General features: G+C 32.5%; 1 protein-coding gene across 2 annotated transcripts; it reads right to left on the reverse strand.

The window, feature by feature from the left end:
• Positions 1 to 2365: 2365 nt before the first annotated feature.
• On the reverse strand, positions 2366 to 22628 carry LOC129003078 (uncharacterized). 2 transcript variants are annotated; one of them, XM_054431302.1, is made up of 8 exons: positions 22580 to 22628; positions 15563 to 15591; positions 9481 to 9538; positions 8637 to 8674; positions 7440 to 7533; positions 5892 to 6691; positions 4925 to 5068; positions 2366 to 2822 (listed from the first exon to the last, which is right to left on the reverse strand). In XM_054431302.1, the coding sequence occupies exons 1-7, from the start codon at positions 22623 to 22625 to the stop codon at positions 4940 to 4942; spliced, it is 1194 nt and encodes a 397-aa protein (XP_054287277.1). In that variant the 5' UTR covers positions 22626 to 22628; the 3' UTR covers positions 2366 to 2822; positions 4925 to 4939. The 2 variants fall into 2 exon arrangements, with proteins under 2 accessions (XP_054287277.1, XP_054287278.1); XM_054431303.1 differs by lacking the exon at positions 15563 to 15591 and having other exon boundaries at positions 22580 to 22618.
• Between the last annotated feature and the right edge of the window lie 1316 nt (positions 22629 to 23944).

Here is a 23944-nt window from a genome sequence, read left to right on the forward strand (position 1 = left end):
CAACATCCATAACGTGGGATGTAAATGTATATACCTCACAACACAGTGGGGTAAATGTTTCAACATACATGTTTGAGGGAACTGCTGTAGCTGTAGCTGTGGACTGAGATAAATGTACTGTGTCTGATACATGATCCAACATCCATAACGTGGGATGTAAATGTATATACCTCACAACACAGTGGGGTAAATGTTTCAACATAATGCAGTAGCTGGTGTTGTTGATTGTGTTTGATGCATATACATACACTGTAGAGCACATGTAGATGTTATTCTACATAGCAACATTTATGATTAACCATACAAATTGCTGCGAACTGTGATATAAATGTACTGTATCCATTGCACCAGCTATACACCTTGCAGTACATGTAGATGTTCCTCAACAAAGCCAGCGGGAATAAAGACATACATGGTGTTGTCGTGTTAACATTCGTTCTTATCGTTCCTTTGCACCTTTTTACTGTTTTTAACTGCATATTCTTTTTAGCTTCTTTTTCAGTTTTGATACCTAATGATGGATTGTAATTCACTTAATTTCTAATTTGATACTAGCATTATACTAGATAAAAAGAACTACTAAGACTTTTTTGTAAGATTATAATAAACATGCTAACTTGTCACACATTATCAACAAGTATGTTGTAATTCCTTAGGCTTCTCCTTACAGAAAGTCTGCTATTATGTGGATTGTTATACAAGATAACCTTTGTAGTGTTCTGAATCTTTCAATCTCCTAGGAATTCAAGATTGTTTAGGAGAGGTTTTAACAGTGTACATTTAATAAATGGGTCGGTAACTTTGTCATCTAAATTACTTGAAAAAGAACAAAACCATTTAAAAAGTGAAAAAGATTCAGTACAAAAACAATTTCAAGTTCAAAGAGTTGGGTTAAACGATTTATTGTTAATATTTATTTAGTATCTAAAATAACTTAATCAAACATATGTATAATATAGGATATATATAATCACAACTAAGTTTGCCATATTGTTGCCAATAATTTTGCCATTCAAATTATTAGAGCAATATTACACAGTGTTTATTATTAGTTTACGAATTAGTAATACATATTTGAATACTAAAATAGGTGTACGAGGGGGGCTCGTGCGCAAATTGACCATCTTCATAGGGGTCGAAAATCGGTTCTGGGGCAAAATGAACTCTATACAATACCTTTTTCCATTCAAAAAATGTTGTTTGTTGGTGACAGCTATTAGGAGAATAAAATTACTAACAGAAGAAAATATTTTTTTACTTTTAGTACTACGAGTAATTTACCTACCTCAACCCGGTTGCAAAATCAGTAAGTATATGATATTTAGAATCCATTTTCATTAACTGTTTTGCCTCTTGTTCACAATGTGGATATGGTTGAAAATTCAACTTAAGGATCACATACTCACACGTAAAGTCACATATAAACCATTATTATAACCTTGGTCATTATCATTTAATCTTTGAAAGAGAACTATAACAAATAATAAATCAAAAGCCATGGGGGCAAAGTTTCATACCATGTATGGTCAAAGTATATACAATGCCATATAATGGTTGAAAATATAAAAATGAGAAGTTTGAAAGGAAATGGGTAAAGTGTAAATGAGGCTCGAGCGCGGATGTTGCTGGGGGCGCGGAGATAAATGTATCTGATGCTGCTGTAGCCCGGGGCGGGAATATACTGGCACACGCTTCCGCACTTACCCACCCTCCCCAGCGATATCTACATCGCCTTGGTGGTACATCACCTCTGGGTCAGGTAGTTAGAGCACTAAAACCAACTCCTCCTAAATTCCTTAAACATTAAAAATAAAAAAAGAATAGCGAAATAAAAACTAGGCTGTCTCCACGTGATTGTACAGCAGTGATTGTCTGCCTTTATTGAATATTCATTTAATTGCGGAACTATTTAAAAACTATTTTAGTACTAAAGTAGTTTGGTTTTGTAGCAGAAATTAGTGTAAATATACTTTGTCTAATTTACTTAGACCTGACAATCGATTGTATAGCCATAGACCCCTTTTAAGGGAGTACAGGTACATCATGTAAAAGGGGGTTTATCAAATATCTCTGACAGAAAATGTGGACAATATGTGGATGGAAAACCACATATTTTTTAACACGTCTGATAACAAAAAACTGATAACAAAAACACTTAAATGATCAAATCATCATATATTATTAGCTTTCACAGAAAAGTGTTTGCTTAAAGATAATGAAATACGTTTAAATGAGCTTTTATTCGGAATCTTATAAGTGTATCCTATGAAGAGAATAAATGTGTTAGTAAAGTAAACAATAAACAAATGTAGATTTTATTACAGAACATACAATCTTTTACAATATTTACAAAATTTTATTCCTAAGCAATACAACTTGGTAAAAATCACCTAACTAACAAGCTGTAAAATACTCAATAGGCTACAGTTGGTTTTTAAATAACATTTTTAGGTTTAAATTCAATAATTTAAAGCATACATCTACATAATCTTCAATGCACATTACTCACTATTCTTCTTGTTTAACTGCTACAGCTATTCGTTCAAAAATAGTTCAGAGGTTTGTAAAAAAAAAATAAAAACAAAGTAACTATTGACAAGAATGGTGACATTAAATATTGTCGTGTTGTTTCCTTTGCAAACAAAATGTGAAACTTAGATCATAAACAATGGCTAGGAATGTAGTAGATTAATGTTGCTATAAACCGCAACAAAAGCTGTTTAGGAAAGTCTAGTGAACACACATACAAAAATACTCTGACGTGGAAAATATATTGTCGCAGTCAATATAAGCAACTCCGGCGTAATGGGACCTCTTCTGCCCTGAAAACATCAAATATTCAGTTTTATTGCAGACGTTACCTTTAAAGTATGTGTTAGTGAAAGTATTATTCCTCAGAGCTAAGTTGACCAATGGCTATATTTTTTATTCGTTTTAAAATTTTATTTAATTTAAAAAATTATTAATTTAAGAAAATCAATTATTAACACTGATTCCTATTTTATTGAATCTCTCACATTGCCTATCTCACAAAAAAAAATGTTTTAATGTTCGGATGTACACTCTGGCACAAAAATTAGAGAAGATAACTAGAAAATTTCGTCAAATGATTTTAAACGTTTGATTATTTTATCAACTTATAACATTGTATGCGATCTTAAATCTTTGTGTTATACATTTTTAATGACGATCACGTAAAGATAGTCTTTAAGACACGAGTAGAACATTTAAGTTACGAGCCTTGGCAAGTGCCTTTAAAACTTCTAAGAGTGTCTTTAATGCTAATTACGCGAGATGCGTTCACTACCTTACCTAGGACCGTTTTTTTATTACTGACAACCACTACTCATAACGTCTAAATGAGGTCATCGTTTCTAACCTCTCATCCGCCACTGGTTGTGATTGTACCAACCACTCACTCATTGTAGAATCAATTAAATTGGCCTTAAGAGCTGATAAGTTGATGTTTGAAGCATTACAATTTCTCACTCCATGATCATCATTGGTCCAAACTTGTATTGCAAATTAACAAAACATTGATTCATTGATTGAGTAAGTAAACAATACTGTTGAGTGATACTTTTGAATTCTAAAAACTCAATTGAAAAGTCTAGTTTAAAAAACGGTCGTAGGTAAAATTAACTACCTTACTCATTACTAGTTACTGGTGTGTTTATAGTATATGGAAAACTCGTCCTTTAACAAAATACCCCCGCCGCAGCAAACCTGCCGACTAAGCGAATTTCCATTTGTCTGAATTGATTTTCAGTTAAATATATTTTAATAACATTAGGTTTAACGAGTACCTAGGTTTGCTGCTACAAGGAACCTAATGAAGTGTGCTTTTGAGTAGAATATTGATAGCTTAGTACAAAATAAATAAATTTGCCAAGTTTGATCAAAATATATCCATAAACAAGCAAATTACAACATTTGACAATATTCTCCATAAGAATAACATGGGAATTTTAAATTTACAATTTTTTTAATTTTCTCCGTTACTAATAATCGAACAAAAATACTTTTATATACTAAATTATTTGTTTTTTAAGCTCTTTAAAAATGTATAAAGAGAAATTGGGAAATTTTGTGTTTTGAGGGTCAAAAGTAAGAAAAACCAATTTTTACCCCATAAAACCCCCCCTAAAGCCCCGTTCCCATGGTCCGATCATGCTGGTTCGCGAACTCATTCAAGTTTATCTCGCTTTACACCTTTAAACCAAATTTCATCAAAATCGGACCAAAATTACTCAAGTTATCGCGTTCACGGACGTATATATATATATATATATACATATATAAAAATTTGGACGAATGGTGTTTTTGGCCTCTGGGGACATCAAAATGAAAAAGTAAATCGGTCCCGGGTCTAGGTCTTACCGTGCCACCTACGGTAATAGCTACTTCCCTATAGGGAAATTCGCTAAAATAGGAAAGAGCTTATTTCTGAACAATATATTTTACCCACTCCAAATGACAACTGTACATAAAAACGTTTAGGCCAATAACTGGTGGTGCAATTATTAAAACTATAGAAATGCTATAATCAACAATCGTTCCTTGGTGGACAAGCTGGCCTAATAGCAAAAGAAATGTGTGGATTAAAGATCAAACGTGTTTCGATTGTTTGTTTGAACATCGATTCATTACATTAACGTTGTATTAAATTGTGTTACTAGTAAGATAGAACCTGTTAGTTATCATATAAACACAAGTGTACAAAAAACGTAATGTGCAAAGCGGCTTTTTTAAAGATGCTAAAATTGACACTTCTGAGAAGCCTCATATCCAATATTTGTCTCCACTTTATAGACTATTTGCACAAATAACGACACAATAAATGCGAGTCTTTGTCAGTTGGTATGTATGCAATTCATCAAGAAGCACAATAATGTTTCAGCCCTTATCTTTGCTAGATAGTCACCTAAAGTCCCCTACGTCAGTGGTGCGTCGGCTGGTGTGTGTGCGTGTGCGCGTGATGGTGTCTGCGTCCTCTGTTGTGTTTCCAATGAACCTCTTGTCTCCAATTTTTTCTTTCACGCTTCAACAGCGAATCTTTAGCTGGAGTCTGTAATAAATCCAATAATTACGTGACAGAAGTACAGAAATAATACGTTATACAATTAATTTGTTAATCTTTCCTGCAGAAAATATGCTCCTAAAGACCTTGCATGAGTGAATTTATAATGCGTGAAAATATTGCAAAATATCAACGTTTGTCAAATTACAAATAGATTAGTTTAATACCAAATTTGTATATGCCTATATAATAATCACGACTACTGGTAGCGGCAAACACTATTAAACTTATTCAAGAAAGGCAAATAGATCAAGTTTTACTTGTGTTGTGAATATTGATTATAATAGCAAACTAAGACAAAACATGCCGCTGAACGTACTAAGAAAACAACAATATTACACATGAACAACATATTTACTAAAAAGTTATGATGAGTATGTTTTTATAATAAAAGGAAAATGCTATTCGCGAATCTATATATTAATAGTCTGTTGCTAAAATAACATAATTTAGGTAATTTATTAATCATATCACTAAATATAAGTTGACTCAACAAGCTTATAGTGCTTTCCGAAACTATTTTCTGTGGAAATATCAGCAAACGATTATTTATGACAAACTTTAACCAAACTAAAACCTCGAATAGATAGATTTTACAACCTCACACATCGTGGCATACCCATAATGTGTATTTCAGGATAATTGTAAATTTAATGTGGTGTTTATTGGGCATAATTAACTTATGCATACTCATCTAAAAAAAGTCTTCAAGTATCAATTACTTATTGAGGAAACGGAACTTTGAAATTCCAAATGACAATTATAGATTTTAAGCTTTCACAAACAAGGAATAGTCAAACATAATAGTTACCTGTATTCTCCGTATCTGGTCCCAGAACGTGTGAGGTGACAGTGTGGTGGACGGAGACTCCTCCACACTCTGCCGCACCACGCTCACGGCGATGAAGGCGTTGCCGCGGCGCTCCTGAGGACTCGTCGTTACTCTGTGATACACGAACATCGGCCGACCCTCGTGACTGGAGCTGCTGTTGCTGTCCTCTGAAGAGTTGTGTTCAACCGTGTGGTTGCGGAAGCTTACCACGTCCTTCAAATGAAATTCCAATATCTTGGGGTCTCTGTACAGTCTCGATCTTGGAACATCCTCACTCTTCTCTGAGTTTGTCTTCACACCACTTACCAGGGGTGTAACACCTACAGAATTCTTATTTGATATATGTTCAGCTTGATCTTTATTACTTTTACTGCTCAAAAAGCTGTTCCATTTAGGGTCGAGCCAATCGTCTTCCAGCCAGTTTGACTCCAGAATGTCGTTTTCATCTACTGGGTGAGATTTCTTCACCTTCTTGACGATTGCCTCTTCGAAGTCTGGCCAGCCTGTGTCCGTGTCGTCCATATCTCCAGACTGCGTATCTTGACTCTCGCCAGTGGTCGCAGTCTCTGGTGTGGTTGTCAACAATGGAGGAGTTGTTGACGTCAACATGTTAACCTCGGTGGTAGGCGCGACGGTTATGTTATACGTGGGATCTATCTTGTGTTCTGACTCGAAATCGTTATCGGTCAAGTTTTTCATATCAATAACTTCGTTTAAATCATCTGTGGGTAAGTTATTTTCCGTTGTTTCGTATGCCTCTTTCTCTCTTCCAATAAGACCTAGAAAAAGTGTTTATACTCTCAATAAGTTAGTAAAAATATAATATGCAATCAGTTACATTTAGGCTAGGCCTAATTGGAATAGAAAAGGTTTTAAAATAATTTTTGTTTATAATAAACAATCAAAAAGGTACACAAACAGAATGGATTGTAGGTTTAAACTCATAGAAAAAAATCTATTAAAACATAAGTTTTTTTCATAAAATGTTTAATAATTGTTTTTGTAATGGAAGTTTCGTTAAATATTATTGATCTATTAATACGATGACTAATATAATCTTAAATATGACAAAGTTTATATTTCAGAACGGTTGCCAACTAAAAATCTAAGGTAAGTATAATTTCATAACCGAAACCATGTACTAAATTTGAGATGAATACTAGAAAGGAAAGTAGGCTATAAAACGAAACACAAATCGCTTAGTCTTTTTTCCGAATTTACAGTGTGTATTAAAATGCGTGCTAACATCATGAACTACCTAAATATTATTGTTAGTATAATTAGATAGCCTTTTTAAAAGAAAAAACTTATCAATATATTAGTAATAAACATAAATAGACCCGAACTTTCTACTGTGTTAACATTTTGAGAAATAACCTTACCGCGTGTTTTTACTATTTCTAATCCGTAATACGCTCAACACTAAGAAATAAACTATTTACACACACACCTATTTCTTAGTATATTGTTGCCTATGTCAATGAACTGTAAAGTAATTGTAATTAAATGTGTGCCGTGTATACTTACTGAGGACTCTGTGTATGCGCTCCCACTCCTCTGGTGTCTCTGCGATTCTGACCATCAGGTCTAGCAGGTCCTCATCCTGGCTGGACATGACGTACTGCAACGAGGAAACAGACCATTACTTATACAGCGTGTTTGTAGCAATAGCTCAACTAAATATTGTAAGGAAAAGTATCGCTGTTAGTGTTTAAAAGGTGCATTTCATATCACACAAACGACTCTAGTCCAAGGATACTGATTCCCGACGAAACAAAGTCTATAGTTTATTAAAATATTTTATACAACAATGATCTCAATGACCAAATTATAAGATTTTTTTTAAATTCATTATTCAAGTAGAACAGAACTAAGCTACACAAGAATATTAAAAAACCAATAAATGAGATTTTCGTGCTCGCCCTGTTACATCTTTAATAGTAATGATGTATATTTCAGTAGCCACTTTGGTAATAAGCATCATTTAATCATCCTAATCATGCAGTTTAACAGATAATTTTATTTGAAATTTATGACCGGACACCCTGTATATTACACAATTTTCATTAAGTAGTTTACAACACAGGGCACACACATACTGCATACAGAGTACATTAATCATAGCGAAACTAATCATGAATTGGTTGCATAAAATTAATCAACTTCCATGAGCTGAGTGTTTTAACTTAATTAATTTATCAATTTTCGTTTCTTCATTTGTTATTAATCTTTTAATGTATCTATAAATTGAAATAAATATCAAATTTACATGAAAAACCTTTTACAAACAAAGCTGTTAAAATAACAGAAGGAGTAAGAATTATTGTCTGACGGAAATGTAATTTGGTTGAAGTATTGGCCGGTGAAGGGGGAGCACCAGGTCTGTAATATCAAAGAAATCAATATGGCGGCCAAGACCTCGCGAACTGGCGGCACGCTACCGACTGTTTCCATTTAACTTATATTTAGCTCTCTTGAGAATCGATGGGTTAGCGCCTTCTCAGGATATGGCAAGATGCTTTGTACTGGCTAGAATATCAATGTTGAACACATTTTCACATTTTATTTGTGTTCGGAAATTAGTTTATCAAAGCATTAGTATAAAATATTAACTAGCAAAACGCAGTTATTTTAATAGAACAATTACAATGGTACAAAATGTGTTCGTTAAATCGTCTGAACACAACCATATTAAACAATTATAACCATCAAATAAATATTTACCCGAGTTTGATGGCTGTGAACCGAGGTCTTAGTTGACCCTGGAAATAAAAACAAAACATATCAATAATATAATCAGCGCCCAACAGGTTTATAAAACTAAATTGTGTGCTTAGTATCAACTATTTCTATTTAATTTAGTATAACGAACTTGGTTGAAGGAAATTCATTTTTCCAAACCACTTAGGAGTGAGACTTATACAGGTCTTACCAAAATTAATTTATTAGTGTATTCAATTTTCTTGACGGCAAGGTAAATGAGTATGTGATATTTATTCAGTCTACTAACAATGATCAAAGTGATTATATTTATGCGCTACAGTAAAAATATTTCGTTTGTCCCATTTAAATGATTAATATACTAGATTGTTCAGGGATTCTACTACTCAGGTTATCCCGTTACTACAGCTTTTAAAGTTTGAAAAAATGGTATTATATTCTCGACCTTTCAATTTTTCTCTATATATATATATATATATATATATATATATATATATATTACAAATTTACTTCCCAAAGACAAAATCTTTTTGCTTTAAATATGAAAAGGCCCATATTTACTTTTTCCACCAAAAATATTGATAACTTAGAATCAGGTGTGTCAAAAGGTCTATGTACTCTCGTTCTGCGTAAATAAAAAATCACCGACTTTAATAGTAGTTTAACATTATGCTAAACCAAACATATTTACAAAACTGATAACAATTGCAAGTCATTTATCAAGTTATTTTCAACTCTGTTATGTTAGCTCTGTTTTGAGGATATACTGCACACAACAGTTGGTTTGTTACACAGTACAGTAGGGCAGTAGGCGGTATAGCCGCGGAGTTGCGGTTGTTGGACGTACCATGTGGTGGCGGCGGTGTACGAGGACTGCTGACCGACGACTTATGTGGTCTCCCCGCCTGAAACAACCCCATCTACTGTTACAGGCTCAACTACGAACTATACATTAATATATATAAACATTTATTCGTTCTAAGATTTGTAGTACGATATAAGTAATTAAAAAAAATACATTTTGTGACAGATTTTTTGCTAGTAGTTAACGAGTGTAGACTAAATATTGTCATAAATATTTTTAATTATTGTCCTATTTACCTTTTATATAATATAACTAACTTATCCACTATGTGAATTCAATGAAATTCATAGCTAATTAAATATTTCCTTTTTTTACATAATTTGGAGCCGATGAGGAATAATTTCAATGTTACGGCGCAATTATAATTTTTTATTATGAACGATATGCATTAATTATGCTATATGATATAGTATAATTGATATGGTTTAGGATAAAATTCATCAGAGTTCAAGTCTGCCTTGTGAAAACACTATTTCAATATCCGATGAACGATACGGAAATTTCATCGATGCTTGTGACTTCAAGCTTAAGATTAAATGATAAGTCAAAAGTATTTTTTCTGTATTGAACTGTATATTTGTTATTGCCAACAACTTAAAAGGTTCTGTGCAAGTAATAATTTATAGTAAAAATATGAAACAGTACAATCTGTCAAATAAAATCTGCCTGTAAATAAAAGCACTCGTATTGAATACATAGATTAACGCACTCTTGTATAAAGAACCTGGATAGAGCATGTTTTACAATACATCACAATCCCTACACAATCGTACAACAGGGTATTCGGCTACATCATATACAAGGGATTACAGCATTGATACTTCTGATCACCATTAACAATCATTACTATTGATCTAGGGATTTCTAAAACGACCCCGAATATCATTGTACCACATTATTTCATTATAGATGTTTACCATACAACGTTACGTATGGATTTAAAAGAAATGTTTAAAGTTTATTCCTAATTTTTACTATTTGTAAAATATTTTTTTCATATTAACGTTATGATATGAAGCGGAAGCGAGGTGGAAGTGGAGAGGTTGGGAATGTAAACGGCATCGATTTGTTACCGTCCAGCTTCGGCCTCGGAAATATTATAATAGCCACCTCTGCCGATCATTATTTATTTACCAACACAAACAGAATACTCACTGTTCATTTTACGTTTTATAACCAGGTGAAGTAAAACCAAATGCTTTAATGTTAAATATAACGACATTTGTTTAAACAACGAACCAATACATATAATTAAAAAAAAAAACAAGATTAAAGTAAAAATACAATAAAAATACCCCCGCCGCAGCAAACCTGCCGACTAAGCGAATTTCCATTTGTCTGAATTGATTTTCAGTTAAATATATTTTAATAACATTAGGTTTAACGAGTACCTAGGTTTGCTGCTACAAGGAAACTAATGAAGTGTGTTTTTGAGTAAAATATTGATAGCTTAGTACAAAATAAATAAATTTGCCAAGTTTGATAGAAATATATCCATAAACAAGCAAACTACAACATTTGACAATATTCTCCATAAGAATAACATGGGAATTTTAAATTTAAAATTTTTAAAATTTTCTCCGTTACTAACAATCAAACAAAAATACTTTTATATACTAAATTATTTTTTTTTTAAGCTCTTTAAAAAGGTCTAAAGAGAAATCGGGAAATTTTGTGTTTTGGGGGTCAAAAGTGAGAAAAACCAATTTTTACCCCATAAAACCCCCCGTAAAGCCCCGTTCCCATGGTCCGATCTTGCTGGTTCGCGAACTCATTCAAGTTTATCCCGCTTTACACCTTTAAACCAAATTTCATCAAAATCGGACAAAAATTACTCAAGTTATCGCGTTCACGGACGTATATATATATATACATATATAAAAATTTGAACGAATGGTGTTTTTGGCCTCTGGGGACATCAAAATGAAAAAGTAAATCGGTCCCGGGTCTAGGTCTTACCGTGCCCCCTACGGTAATAGCTACTTCCCTATAGGGAAATTCGCTAATAAGGCTTTTATTAAGCTATCAGAAGTTAAAATATACAGATTGTTTTAATTTTTAAAGCGATTACTAGCAAGGACAGATTAACATAAGCTTTAACGGGTGTTTCAAAAATCAGTTTACCGAGTAAGTGTATTTATTTGAAGCAAATTATAAATCTATTTTATTTATATTATGATTTTATTGAAACTGAATTTACGTTGTTTAGGGCTTAAAATTCTCTTGCGATGGCTGCTCTCAATTGCAGAGCATCTAGGGGACTTCATTTTTAATGATCCCCAAAATTAGAAAAGTCCAACCGTGTAAGATCCAAGACCTTGGAGGCCAATCAATTCGCAAGATAATTTGAAGCCCAAACACCAATAAAAATCCAGGCAAAAAGATTGTAAACATTTTGTAAAAAACGCTGTTAAAAATGCAATGAAGTTAGTGGAAAGCATTTCGAACAATTATTTTAACCTTAAAACCTATGTGTGGTGTAAATTCAGTGTAAATAAAATTATAATATACCTAAATAAAATTGATTTATTAATTGCTTCAAACAAATACATTTACTCGGTAAACTGATTTTTGAAAAGCCCGTTATTTAAGGTTTTTAGCTAGGTTTTCGAAATCGGCCTAAGTCAAGTTCGTAAAGTTGAGTTTCTTAACAAACGAGGACCTTGTAGTAATGTGCAATTAGTGAAAAAAAAACTGCCCAACCTTAGCATCCAAAGTGAAAGCTAACCTTCGACTCCATAATGTTTGATATAGTTCCAGTAATGTATATTACATAAGTTTTGCCGTTTTTAGCGTCAGAATTTCTGAAAAGGGAGAAGGGGTGGATAAAAGTTGAAAGTTGGTACTTTTTAAGTTTGTAATGTATTTTTTTTACTATACGTTTCAGCACAAGCCACGTAATTAAAAACAAATAATTTCAGATACATTTTAAATAAGACTGGTCCTATTTTAATCTTGCTAAAGTTAGCGTTTGCAGATCTACAAAAGGTTAAAAATATTTTTTTCAAACATTTTAACGCTTTGTACCCGTCGACAAACAGGAAACAATGTGACAACACAATGTTTGGTTGTCACAACGCTCCTCAATATTTAAACCAGGCTGGCGTTCCTGGCCATACGACTACAACACTACGAAACTACATTTTTGTGTACAGGATACTGTTTTTATTTATTTTTTTGCCAAATTGTGATTTTAGTGGCCTACGTTAGTGATAAGCCTAGCTGGGCCCGTCGATGGGTGCTACTTTTTATAAAAAAAAAACTTCCAAAAAACCAAACTGAGTATATTTCATAAAGAATCCCAACGATTGGGTAACCCTCATACACTCACTTGCGATCACGCCTATATATACTTTTCGAATCTTGATATCAGGCCTTTAGGGCTAGAAAACTAACGGAAAAAGAAAAACCCCATTAGTTGCAGATATAATGTATTTTATAAAATTAGTAGATAATCGGCTCAATATAAATTACTTAATTGATTTTTTATACTTTACGAAATTAGTACTTCTTTCCTTTTTTATCCTTTTCTATGTAAGTGGCTTAAACCATTGAAATAGAACGTGTTTTAGTTGTAAGATAAGGCTAAATAAAGTGCACTCTGACTAATTTTGCCCTACTTTTAACCAAATACGTTCTATTTCAGGTTTTGGCCGTTCGATCTTTTTGTTCTTGGTGTCGTTTGATAGAAAACTAAATATGCAAAAAAGAGGCTTTTTAACTTTTTAGTGTTAGTTTTTTTAGTGTTGTTAACATTATCCATTTTCGAGTTATAAAAATTAAAACGGCCGCCATTTTGAAATTTATTACCGACCAAGTTATTTTTTCCCCCCATAATAGTTCTTGTGTACGTTAAAATGCTTGCCAAATCATATGTAACATTACATTTAACATGATCTAAACTATAACGTAAACATGCATAATCCTCGGTTGAAAATTTCTAAGATAAAAATAGTTATATATAAAAAAAACCAAATTGCGGATATCTAGGTAAATATGCATTTTCGGACTCACATCCAAGGAAAACTTTTTTCTTCATTTTATTATGAGGATTCATATCCCAAAGTCCTGAAACGTTTTTTATAGACACCCTGTTTAATTACTAAGCGAACGTAAACAGACGCAATACATTAGATCAAATTAAAACAAAACAAAAAGACAATTAGTACAAAATTATATAAATAAACCAATCAATACTATACAAATTATATGGGGTTATAAGAAAATAACGAAGTCTTAAAGTACAGGAGCCTATAAAATAAACTGTACTTGACAAGAGCTGTTAAAAAACTTATAATACGTTGGAAAATCTGTTTCAGGAAGGGTTTAAAGCCAACCGGGATTCCGCCTAATCCAGTTCGCTGAGCGACCCTCGCTGAATATTTCAAACGCGTAATTGGTTTAAACAGGGTTGGATTGCTTATAAACGCGGGTTAACCCTTTACACCTTTGATTGCCTGCGCGGTGCTCAAGTATCGGAATAATTATCACCACCCTACACACACGTTGCACCTCTTCTATTAGAGAAAACTGTTAACTGTAAGTGTCGAGGTAAAAAATACGTTTGTCACCAACAAGTATTTAGAATTAGAAAGTTGTGTTACTGTAAACATTATTTATTTAATTTAAAACAGCAGTTTTTGGATCTCTATCTACCTAGGTTTATTTACTTTGAACACTCTTCGAACGGGTTTGAAGACTAGACGCGCCGTTTATCAACATGTTTAAAACACTGGGGTTTATGATTTTTAACTTATTACGAGAAACTGTTTCAAATAATATATTTTCTGAAGCTAAAGTGTTTCTTTTAAATTACCTACAATTTTATCATAGCTTAGAATCAGTAAAGGTAATTTTTAAATACCCCCTATAGTAAATAAAATCGATATTATAATTTAAATAAGCAAAGGAGGAAAAATACTGTATTTTTCAAATACCAAGAACTGCTTTTAAATATTGCAATTCCACTTCAAATACAGCTTTGTTCTATGCTTCTTTTGTTAATTGAGAGTGCTTTTATCATTACTTAAATTGCAAAAAATATTCCACTTTATAATCATCTATACTAATAAAAATGCAAAATAGAATTTAATCAGTGGGTACTTTTTTTACATACCAAATATAATTTAATCAGTGAGTATGTTTTTAACAGAATTAATTAAATTTACTGAACATATTTGTTTCGTTGTAGTTGTGATAGATAAGAATCCATAACTGTAAATGCGTATTAAACGGTTTATTATTTTACACTTTAAATTAAAAAAAGGAATGCAATATTTTGATCAGTATTTCAATGACATTTTTTGAATGCATTCACTCAATAATCAAATTAATAATTGGGTCCATGTACCAATAAAACAACAATTAATCATATAACCTTATTGCATTCTGGATACCTCAATTTAGACAGAAAAAACAAACACAATTTCTCCTGTAAAACGAAAGAAGTAATATTCTAAATGGAAAGATAACAGTTTAATGTGATACACATGAGTTCTGCGAGGCATATATGTAACTGCTGTTCAAACCATAACTCCTCCATGTTTCCTTTGAATATTTATTTCTCTCGAACACTATTTATATTTGTAATTATTAGTATAGTTAGGACAACTTGTTACTTCAAGTAAGTATTATTCAAGTAAGTAAGTATTGCAATTCTAAAACCTACTTTAAATGCTTAACTTTTTTTTTGATTGCGTGAGCGATTGGTATGAATCAATTATTAATATATCTCAAAACAAGGATTGTATCATAAATAATAATATAGTTTCCACGTTCGTGTGTGGTGTAACGTATAGGTATTTATGTAGTATAGTTATAATAATTCAAAATGTATAGGTTCACTATGATTCTGCAATATCATCGTACTAATCATGGTGGATTATTTCAGCTCATTAATTTTCATGCTAATGCATTACATCAATCAAACAGTACTTTTATTCATTTTGTGTTATATAAAAACCTAACCAAGATTAAATCTATAATGATTTAATCTGTGAGATAAGTAATAAATAAAACAAACAAGTGTATATCTGGTTTAAGTGCTGCAATTATATATCGTTACCTCATATCCTTCCTTCAAAGTGTCGCTGGCTGAAACAAATGCTCATATTATACATCAACCATGGTAAACCACTTAAATAGAAAAGAATACGAATTTTCATGCAGTATTCAACATTTAATACATCAAAGGTTCTTTTTTTAAATTCATTCCCAGCTATTAGCTACCCAAAATAATATATAAGCCAAATTTACGTCATTAATGATATGTAATAATGTATTGACATTGGTGGTATACTGTGAAAAAAACGTAACCTATACCATGCTGTGTTAACCCGAAATTGTAATAGAATACTGTACTGAAATAAATCGTAACCGGTAGCATACTGTGTAATAGTAAAATTAAATTGATATCATACTTTTCAATCTAAACGTGACTGATAGCATACCGTGTCAAAATAAAACTGCATCGCTATAATACTGTGTTTAAATGAAATAGCAGCCGTAGTGCAATGTTTTACAACGAATTGTCACGTTCCAAAGTTGTTTTTTCAATAGAATACTATTGCAAAACAAAACATCAACAGAAGAATAGTGTGACAAAACTGGATTGCTTCGGAATTATACATGTTAAAACAAATACATGTTAACAATGTAAGAACAAAACTAATCAGATACCAGTCCGTTTTAAAACGAAATGACATTGATAACATAATGTGTTACTTGATCAAAGATAAACATCATGATGAATGTGAGTGCAGCGGAAAGTTGGCATCGGACTGGATGAATCCAGGGAAGATCATTAATTCATGTCGAGAGCGTGATTCATGTAGGAAGGTCGAATATTGTAAAGGGTTCTGTTTTACATCGTTCATAAAATAAATCTTCTACTTCCTTCCGTACCTGAAGGTTGGCGTCGGAGTCATTTATTTCATCGCTGTACTGGATTCTGCTTATACCAATACCTAAATATAAACTTTATACCAAAGAATGTGGTTGAAATCTTACAGATTAAAAACATTTATGAATGTGCTAATAAATACAGATCTAACTTTTGTCAATTTGAGACGTTGTTTTTGTTTTATGTCCAAGTGTCTTTCATCACTATTTTGTATGATTATCAATATTAAAATGTCAATAAATTTGAATAATCGATATATATATATATACATACAGGGTATTAATCGCAACCAAAATTAATAGTCCTGTGAGAAAAATGTTTATCACAAAAATACATTATATGTTGGTATCCCTGTTTTCTTTACTCCATTTCCGTTCAGCTGATACGTGTTGTTGCATGGTTATCTATGAGGTTTGAGTGTTACTTTTAATTAGTTGGAAATAAGACGAAACATGGCGTTTCTCAAATCTCGAAAAGCTGGAAAAATTCGTAGAAAGTTTATCATTGTTTTTATGCCATGAAAGGTTTGAAATTAAGTTGCCTAGTGTGATTCCCATATGTAATAAATCACCTATACGTATCCTACTGTACGGATTATTAACGTAAGCTAGTTAAAGAAATCCTAATTTAAATTCAAGGAAATTTTTAGTATCTAGAATTTAGTACAAATCTAATCAGGCTAGGTACATGCACAGAAACTGAATACCAAACCTTTCTTGCCATAAAACGAAAGATTAACCTTCAACATATTATTCTAACTCTTCGAGAATGGGGAAACGTTATGTTGAGTTTCATTTAAAATAACTTCCCAATAACTATAAACCTTATTGATAGCTATGCAACAACACATATCAGCTGATCAGCAATGTAGTAAATAAAATAAGGATGCCAAAATATGTCTTTTTTTCATTAAAATGTGTCTCACAGTACTTTTAACTTGGGCTGAGCGTAAAAAAACATCGTATGTAATATACATTCATATGCATTGTCAAATTAATTATAGGTATCATTGAGATCAAAACGCGGTGAAAGAGAGAGCTTGTGTTATAATGTTTCTGCGTGGCAATAATCAAAGGTCAAAGGTGGATACACATTGGTGGGTCATCGACGGATTGAAAAGTTAATTAAATTCCCGTCTCATGATACGTAAAACTCATCAATTTAGTGTTTGTCCACTAATATATTGTCTCTCAATATCTGTTATTGAATAAAAATATCATTGTAGGGATAACATGTATTAAACTTTTTTTTTAACTTACATTCTAAGATATTTACACAACAATAAATGCCACATTGTAAAATAAAACTTATTTTATCCTTATTATATTATATTTATATTGCGGTCAATGCGGTTACATATAAAAAGAACCGCGGTTCTTATAAGCGTATGCGGTTACTTATAAAAAGCAATACACTTTTTACTCATATTACTAATACATTTTTACTAAACCACTTAACTATTATATTTAAGGTAAACCCCTGTACACAATGTATCCATGTATCGCAGTCAGAATGCAATACCATTCTCTTACCACAAAGTAACAAAGATATTGTCTCTAATTAATGCAGACTCAATTAGGAAGAATAAACACAGAAACAGCAGCAAAGCAAACACTATCTGTAACTAAAACTGGGTGTTTCAGTTATCGTTGGTTAAGTGAATTACATTCGATCTACTTTTTATAGCACTCACGTTTAGCTGCTTTCTAATAATAATCTGGCAATATTTTAAAATAACTAAATGCATTCAGCATATCAATGAATCCTGTCGTTGATATTGACAAATGCTTAGTTTTTTTATCAAGATTTATTTTTCTTCTTAGCATACAAAACGTTTTATCGATACAACACCTGTAAATTTTACGTTCAGGATGCACATCAGTAACGGTGTTCCTTAAAACCGAGCTCTAAGTTCGCTTTTATGAATTGTATACGTTTAATAACAAATTGTTTTCCTATTTTTTATTTAACTCACTATGGATGGATACAACATATTCCAACTTGAACCACTTGTGAGGATTTTGCCCCAAGTAGTTGTCCAAAGCTCTTATTTCTCCTTAAAGTCATAATCAAGTTGGGTGTCTTATGCATGTCTACACTTTGCACGTTATCATACTATAGGTTTGATGAGTACGTGTATGTTATTAGGCATTTTACGACGATTTACCAACCAATAACTGGTGAATTTGAAATAAACTCCCCCCCCTTATTTCCCCCCCTCCTAAAATTACTTAATCGCAAATTATGTTATGTTTGATTATAAATCACCAAGATAATATATTTTATTTCCGAGCAGGGTGTGGTAATACGGGTTTAGACCGATACCTTTACATTCTGAAATACAGTAGGTTTTATAATCTCTGTAACGGCAGAAGTCATTATACTCGAGGTATAAAAAGCTAAAGGCGTAAAGATAATAGCTATAATGACAGGGAAGCATAACAATGGATCGTGATAGCTGTCAGGACAGAACGATAACCAAGTGACGTCGAGAGTTCGGTTTGTGAGTGCTTCCATGACAGAACCGATAAATTGTCATATTGGGATAATGATTTGCAGCTGCTGTCACAACAGCAAAGTAATGCGGCACTGTAATGATGTCATGATTATAGTTTGTCATGACAGTACTAGCGTTACTGTTATAGATGTCATGACAAAACGGTTATAAAATAAAGTCGACAGTATGGCGTATATATTGTTGTTTGTACAGAACAAAAATAGTGGTGCTGATAGAATAAAATCTCAATTCAATCATATCACAACGAATATAAACTGTCTCCGAGAACAAATTTTGTAACTTATGTCTTTACAGAGCAGTTACATAGTGATATTGAGAGTACGGTGTAAAATTGTTTTCATGACAGAACGGATACTAAGTGACGTTAAGAGTGTGGTTGACAAACACCAGACGGGAAGTAAACCTCTTAGTGTTAATGGATGTCTTTATCTTTGCGTTCAAGTGCGTTTTGGCCGATGAAAAGAACTCCTTAAAGACTGAATCATCGTAACCACGCTTTTTCTCTAAAAACCTGCACCATTCTAGTTTTGTTGAAGAAAAACTGTTTTATCAAATGCAGGTACAGTAATGTTTTTAAATTATATTGTTGAGATACAGAATGGGGTTAAACAATAGTTTTCCTCAAACAGATATTGAATTTCAAAACAGTTTCTATAACACAATCAGACTGACCTAATGACAGAAAGTTGCCTAATTTGTTGTATATGAGACACATAGGGATTGTCTCAAGCTTATGGACAAATACTCAGTAGTTGCAAATTGAAGTTTGATCTTCTAGAATCCATCTATCTCTGGCATAATCAGCAGCTCAGATGTCTAGCTTTTTATTGGTTGGATGAGAATTCATCCTTAGGAATTTTTTATATAGTCTATAATTATTCTATTAATAGAGACATTTTATAGTGGAGATATCTTTACTAAAATACTCCCTTAAAATTGTTATATTTATTTCCTATTTAAATACTGTGCTAGTACCACAGCTGCACAACTAACCAATTAATCAGGTTTTTTGTATATATTGCACTGTTTGTTTGGTATAGATGGACCAATTTATAAACTAAATTCAATGCGGGTTTCTAGTTTACACCCCTTTTCGATCACACTTGCTAACCTCATAGATTGAGGTGTCATTAATGGTAACTAAAAAGGCCATATCATCTAGGGCTTCATTCCTCTTACGTTTGATTCATTTTTTAGAGTCGGTTTTAAAGATTCAGTGATGATGCCCTCTTTCTTTATAAAGTTTTAAATATGTATTGAAATTTAGTAGCTGATCGTTAGGCTGAATGTTTGACTTCAGTAAGCATGTAAACAATAGACGGAATAGCTTATAAAAATGGATTTTAAATATGCTATTTTATGATAACTATAAACTGATTGAGGTAGGTAAATTACTCTTTATTGATTACTCTTGAATTACCATTCTTGTATTGAAGAATTTAGTTTATTGTAAATTAGTAGTTTTACAGTGAACCACATTATATTTGACACTTAAAAGTGTATTGCAATATTCACTTTGCCTCGGAAACTAGTTTTGAACACAGTTTAAATGCGCAATGTGTTCATAAGCCCCCCTCTTGTATTTAAAATGTAGCAAATTTTGTTTCGATTCAGTCTTAGGTTGTATATTTTACACATTAATGGTTTAACTGTTGAGAATCCCATTCATTGCGGGTGTTCCCCAGGGCCACATCTAGCCCTCAATGAATACTGTAGTATGGACAAACTTGGCCCGTTAGCTCCAGCTCACCCCAAGACAATATCATTTAGTTACACTCTGAGATATTAGGTTAAATAACACTAAAACAACTACATAATAAATTTGTGAACCACTTTGTTCCTCAAGGAAACTGTTAAAGTAATACAATAACTATGTATACCTATTTCTAAAATAGATTGCTGCACAAGTATTGAAAATTATTAATTACACATGAATGTTTTACCTTAGGATACTAATCAGCACCGATATAGCACAGGCAATAATAGATTTTTACTATTTCAAGCAACATGACCAAGTTAATCTCCTTTACATACTTTAAAACTTTCTCTCGTATATAGTACTACTTGAATTTTAATTAGCATTAATTAATCCCGGTGAGATATATTCAGCTTATTTGTAGTTTGAGGAAAGTTATAGAGAACCTCACTTCAATTTAAAATTAGATTAAGAATAACATTACTAAACTGTTGTCATAATTTTCAAACTTGATGGCTACCACAACCTGGGACGGAGTTATAACATCTCCTGTTGAACAGGAAGGCAGACGACAATAGTATATCAAGCTGCCATATTGTAAACAATACATCTCCCGACTGCCAACTGATACCAGATGTAATTGCTGTTCGGCCGGAAGTGATAACAATCAAGGTCTATGGAATGACGAATTATTCATGAAATACCCAATCAAATTGACTAGGAGTATCTACTTGTCGCTACCAATCTGTATTACCTGTATCGCGATTTTGTCCGTAGAAGGGTGATGAATAACTATAACTTTTTTTGTGAATTTATCATTCAACTAAGATTTTCAATTCCAAACTATTACATTGTTATTACACATTGTCTAATGAAATTATTGAATCAAATTAGCAGTACGAGACATAACCAAAATAACATAGTTGATCCTTTTAGATATAGTATGCTAGTTAATTAGTTAATTTTGTTAATGAGATAAGTTTTAGAATTAGTTTCCAATAGTTTTTATAGTATGGGCTGGCAATGGGTTAAACTAGTGTGCATATTTAAACGGTTAAAACTTTAAAAATTAAAACTTATTCGAAAAGCTATGAAGATATTTAACTTCTGGAGTTACGTTATTTACTCAAAACATATCCACGCTGTGAATTCAAATCGTTCATTTATAATGTTTCAAAAGCCGAAAAGTTAAACAAAAGGTTTTATTCATTTAATAAACGTCAGCACAGACCATTTGTATCTTACATATTCCTTGAATATTGTTTCAACCAAATGCAATAAGTTAAGGAATAATTTATATATCACTTTCAGGGTACAAGATAATTTTGTAGATGAGATCGGCATAGATGCTTTTTATTTGTAACTAAGTCGGAACTGTAAAAAAATATGAATAAATTACATGATCATTTGTTCAATACTTATGAACTTGTTTATTTGTGACTTAATCTGTATCGTTTATTAATACGGGAATTGAACGAAAGTATCAGAAATTGATGCAGCTAATGTACATCATTAACATTAATGTGGTTATTCAATATTGAAGTTTTAGCTGGTGTACAGACATCAACAAATTAACGTTAGGCTTACATCGCAACACAGCCGGGTGAACCGCAGAGCAACAAGTAGTTAAGTGTTACTCAGCTATGCAACACATTTGAGTCAAGATATTGATAAATTGAGCGGAAGAGTACAGTTTATGTTACATAAATATAAACAGCCGTAAATGTAAGCAATTTAAACCTATAGTTTTACATATCCTCGTCAAATAAGGCTATCAAATTAGATTCATATTTTAAAAACATTATTCCTCTTAAATTGATGTAACCATTTAAATTTCAGTGTTTATCAAACGATATATTTTGGACGCCACCGGTTAATTCTTATAAATCTAAATACAAACAAATGAGTAAGTTTCCTGGTGAGACACTACACTAGTCACCACACTGCCACTACCACTAGCGCATACCGTGTAGCTGGAGCAGTACGAGCACTACCACTGCTGCGGCCACCATGGCGGCGCCACTCACTGTCACTGAGACCCACCGTCCGTTGTGTGGTGGTGCTGCCGCCCCAGCGCCGGCGCCACCCCAGCCACCCCCTCGGCCTAATTGACTCCACCTTGTCCATCGCAATAAGCGCTCACAATTGCATTGTCATGTCATCGTTTATTGTACCCTCCACTGAAGAGTGTGCCAATAACTAGATTGGTTTCCGTCAGCTGAGTCCTTTGAATGTTATTTTTGTGTACACTTTGTTCTTCAAATAAAAACTTTGAAGTATTACATAAATTTCATACTGACTTGTTAGTTTTTGTCTTTTAACAGTGGTGTTTTAGGTAGAATGGACTTTACTGTACAAGCGGCTTGGTTAGATTTCAAAATACACGATCGATAAAATTAGGTTACAAGATGGTGGATTGGTCTCTAGATTGTTATGAATCAGACAAGTGTATAAACCTTCGGTTTATATCAAACCTTCCTATGTTGTATTACAATTTAAAACCATCTGGTTAGAAGGGCAAATACATAGCACTAGTTAGTAAGTGCTTGAATGATAGTTTTGATGTATCGTGTCATTTTCTGGGCACATTATAACAATGGTAATAAACATAAAAATGTTGCATTATTTACTGCTGTCTTGATATTTTGTTGATATGTCTATTTGTTACACGTAGTATATATGTATGAGCTTTATGTAATTTATTCGTACGCTCTAAGTTTTAAGTTTTAACCAGAATTGTCCTGAAGGTCAGTCTGAAAACTGAGGAATGCTATTGAATAAAGATGTTTTACCTTCCCGCAAGTAGGTATCTATATAATTAATACGCTACATGAAACTTTGTCGGTTGAACTCCTCCGCCATTTCTTAACCGATTTTATCCATTGACGTCTCATTGGAAAGAGCGTCTCGCGTATATTTGCAAACTGGCCTTACACTTTTGAAAACGTCCCTTGGGCTCTGCCCCAGTGGCTTTGAAAGTTCCCATGTTATCCTTATAAAGAACATAATTGTTTACATTTTGATCAGCTGTAAAATTTAATTGCTGTTATTTATTTTTCAATTCAACGTATTACATTTACAGATTTAGTTGGAATTAAATATTGACTATTTTAATTTACATTCGTACATACAATGTAAAAAATCAAGAAAAGCCTGGACAATTTGATATATTTTAACAAATAAGAAAAATGAATTGACATGGTACTGTATTTCTTGAGCAATCATTGAAAGAATCGATTTGTTAACCAAGGAAACATAGGAAAGTCATAGAACTCCACCAAGTAGAAGAAATAGAGATTTTCAAAAAAACATTTACTATCGTTATCATCCT

Source organism: Macrosteles quadrilineatus, unplaced genomic scaffold (assembly GCF_028750875.1).
Source record: "Macrosteles quadrilineatus isolate MER2022 unplaced genomic scaffold, UCM_ALF_1.0 Scaffold_9__3_contigs__length_116548681, whole genome shotgun sequence".
Classification (NCBI taxonomy): Eukaryota; Metazoa; Arthropoda; class Insecta; order Hemiptera; family Cicadellidae; genus Macrosteles; species Macrosteles quadrilineatus.

What these genes read in the sequence shown, in the direction of transcription:
- LOC129003078 (XM_054431302.1), bottom strand. Translation starts at nt 22,625, where the DNA reads ATGGTGGCCGCAGCAGTGGTAGTGCTCGTACTGCTCCAGCTACACG. An exon ending in GCGCATACACAGAGTCCTCA is followed by an intron (nt 6,692 to 7,439) that starts GTAAGTATACAC and finishes CACTTTTTCTAG; the next exon opens with GTCTTATTGGAAGAGAGAAA. An exon ending in ACCAGATACGGAGAATACAG is followed by an intron (nt 5,069 to 5,891) that starts GTAACTATTATG and finishes GATTTATTACAG; the next exon opens with ACTCCAGCTAAAGATTCGCT.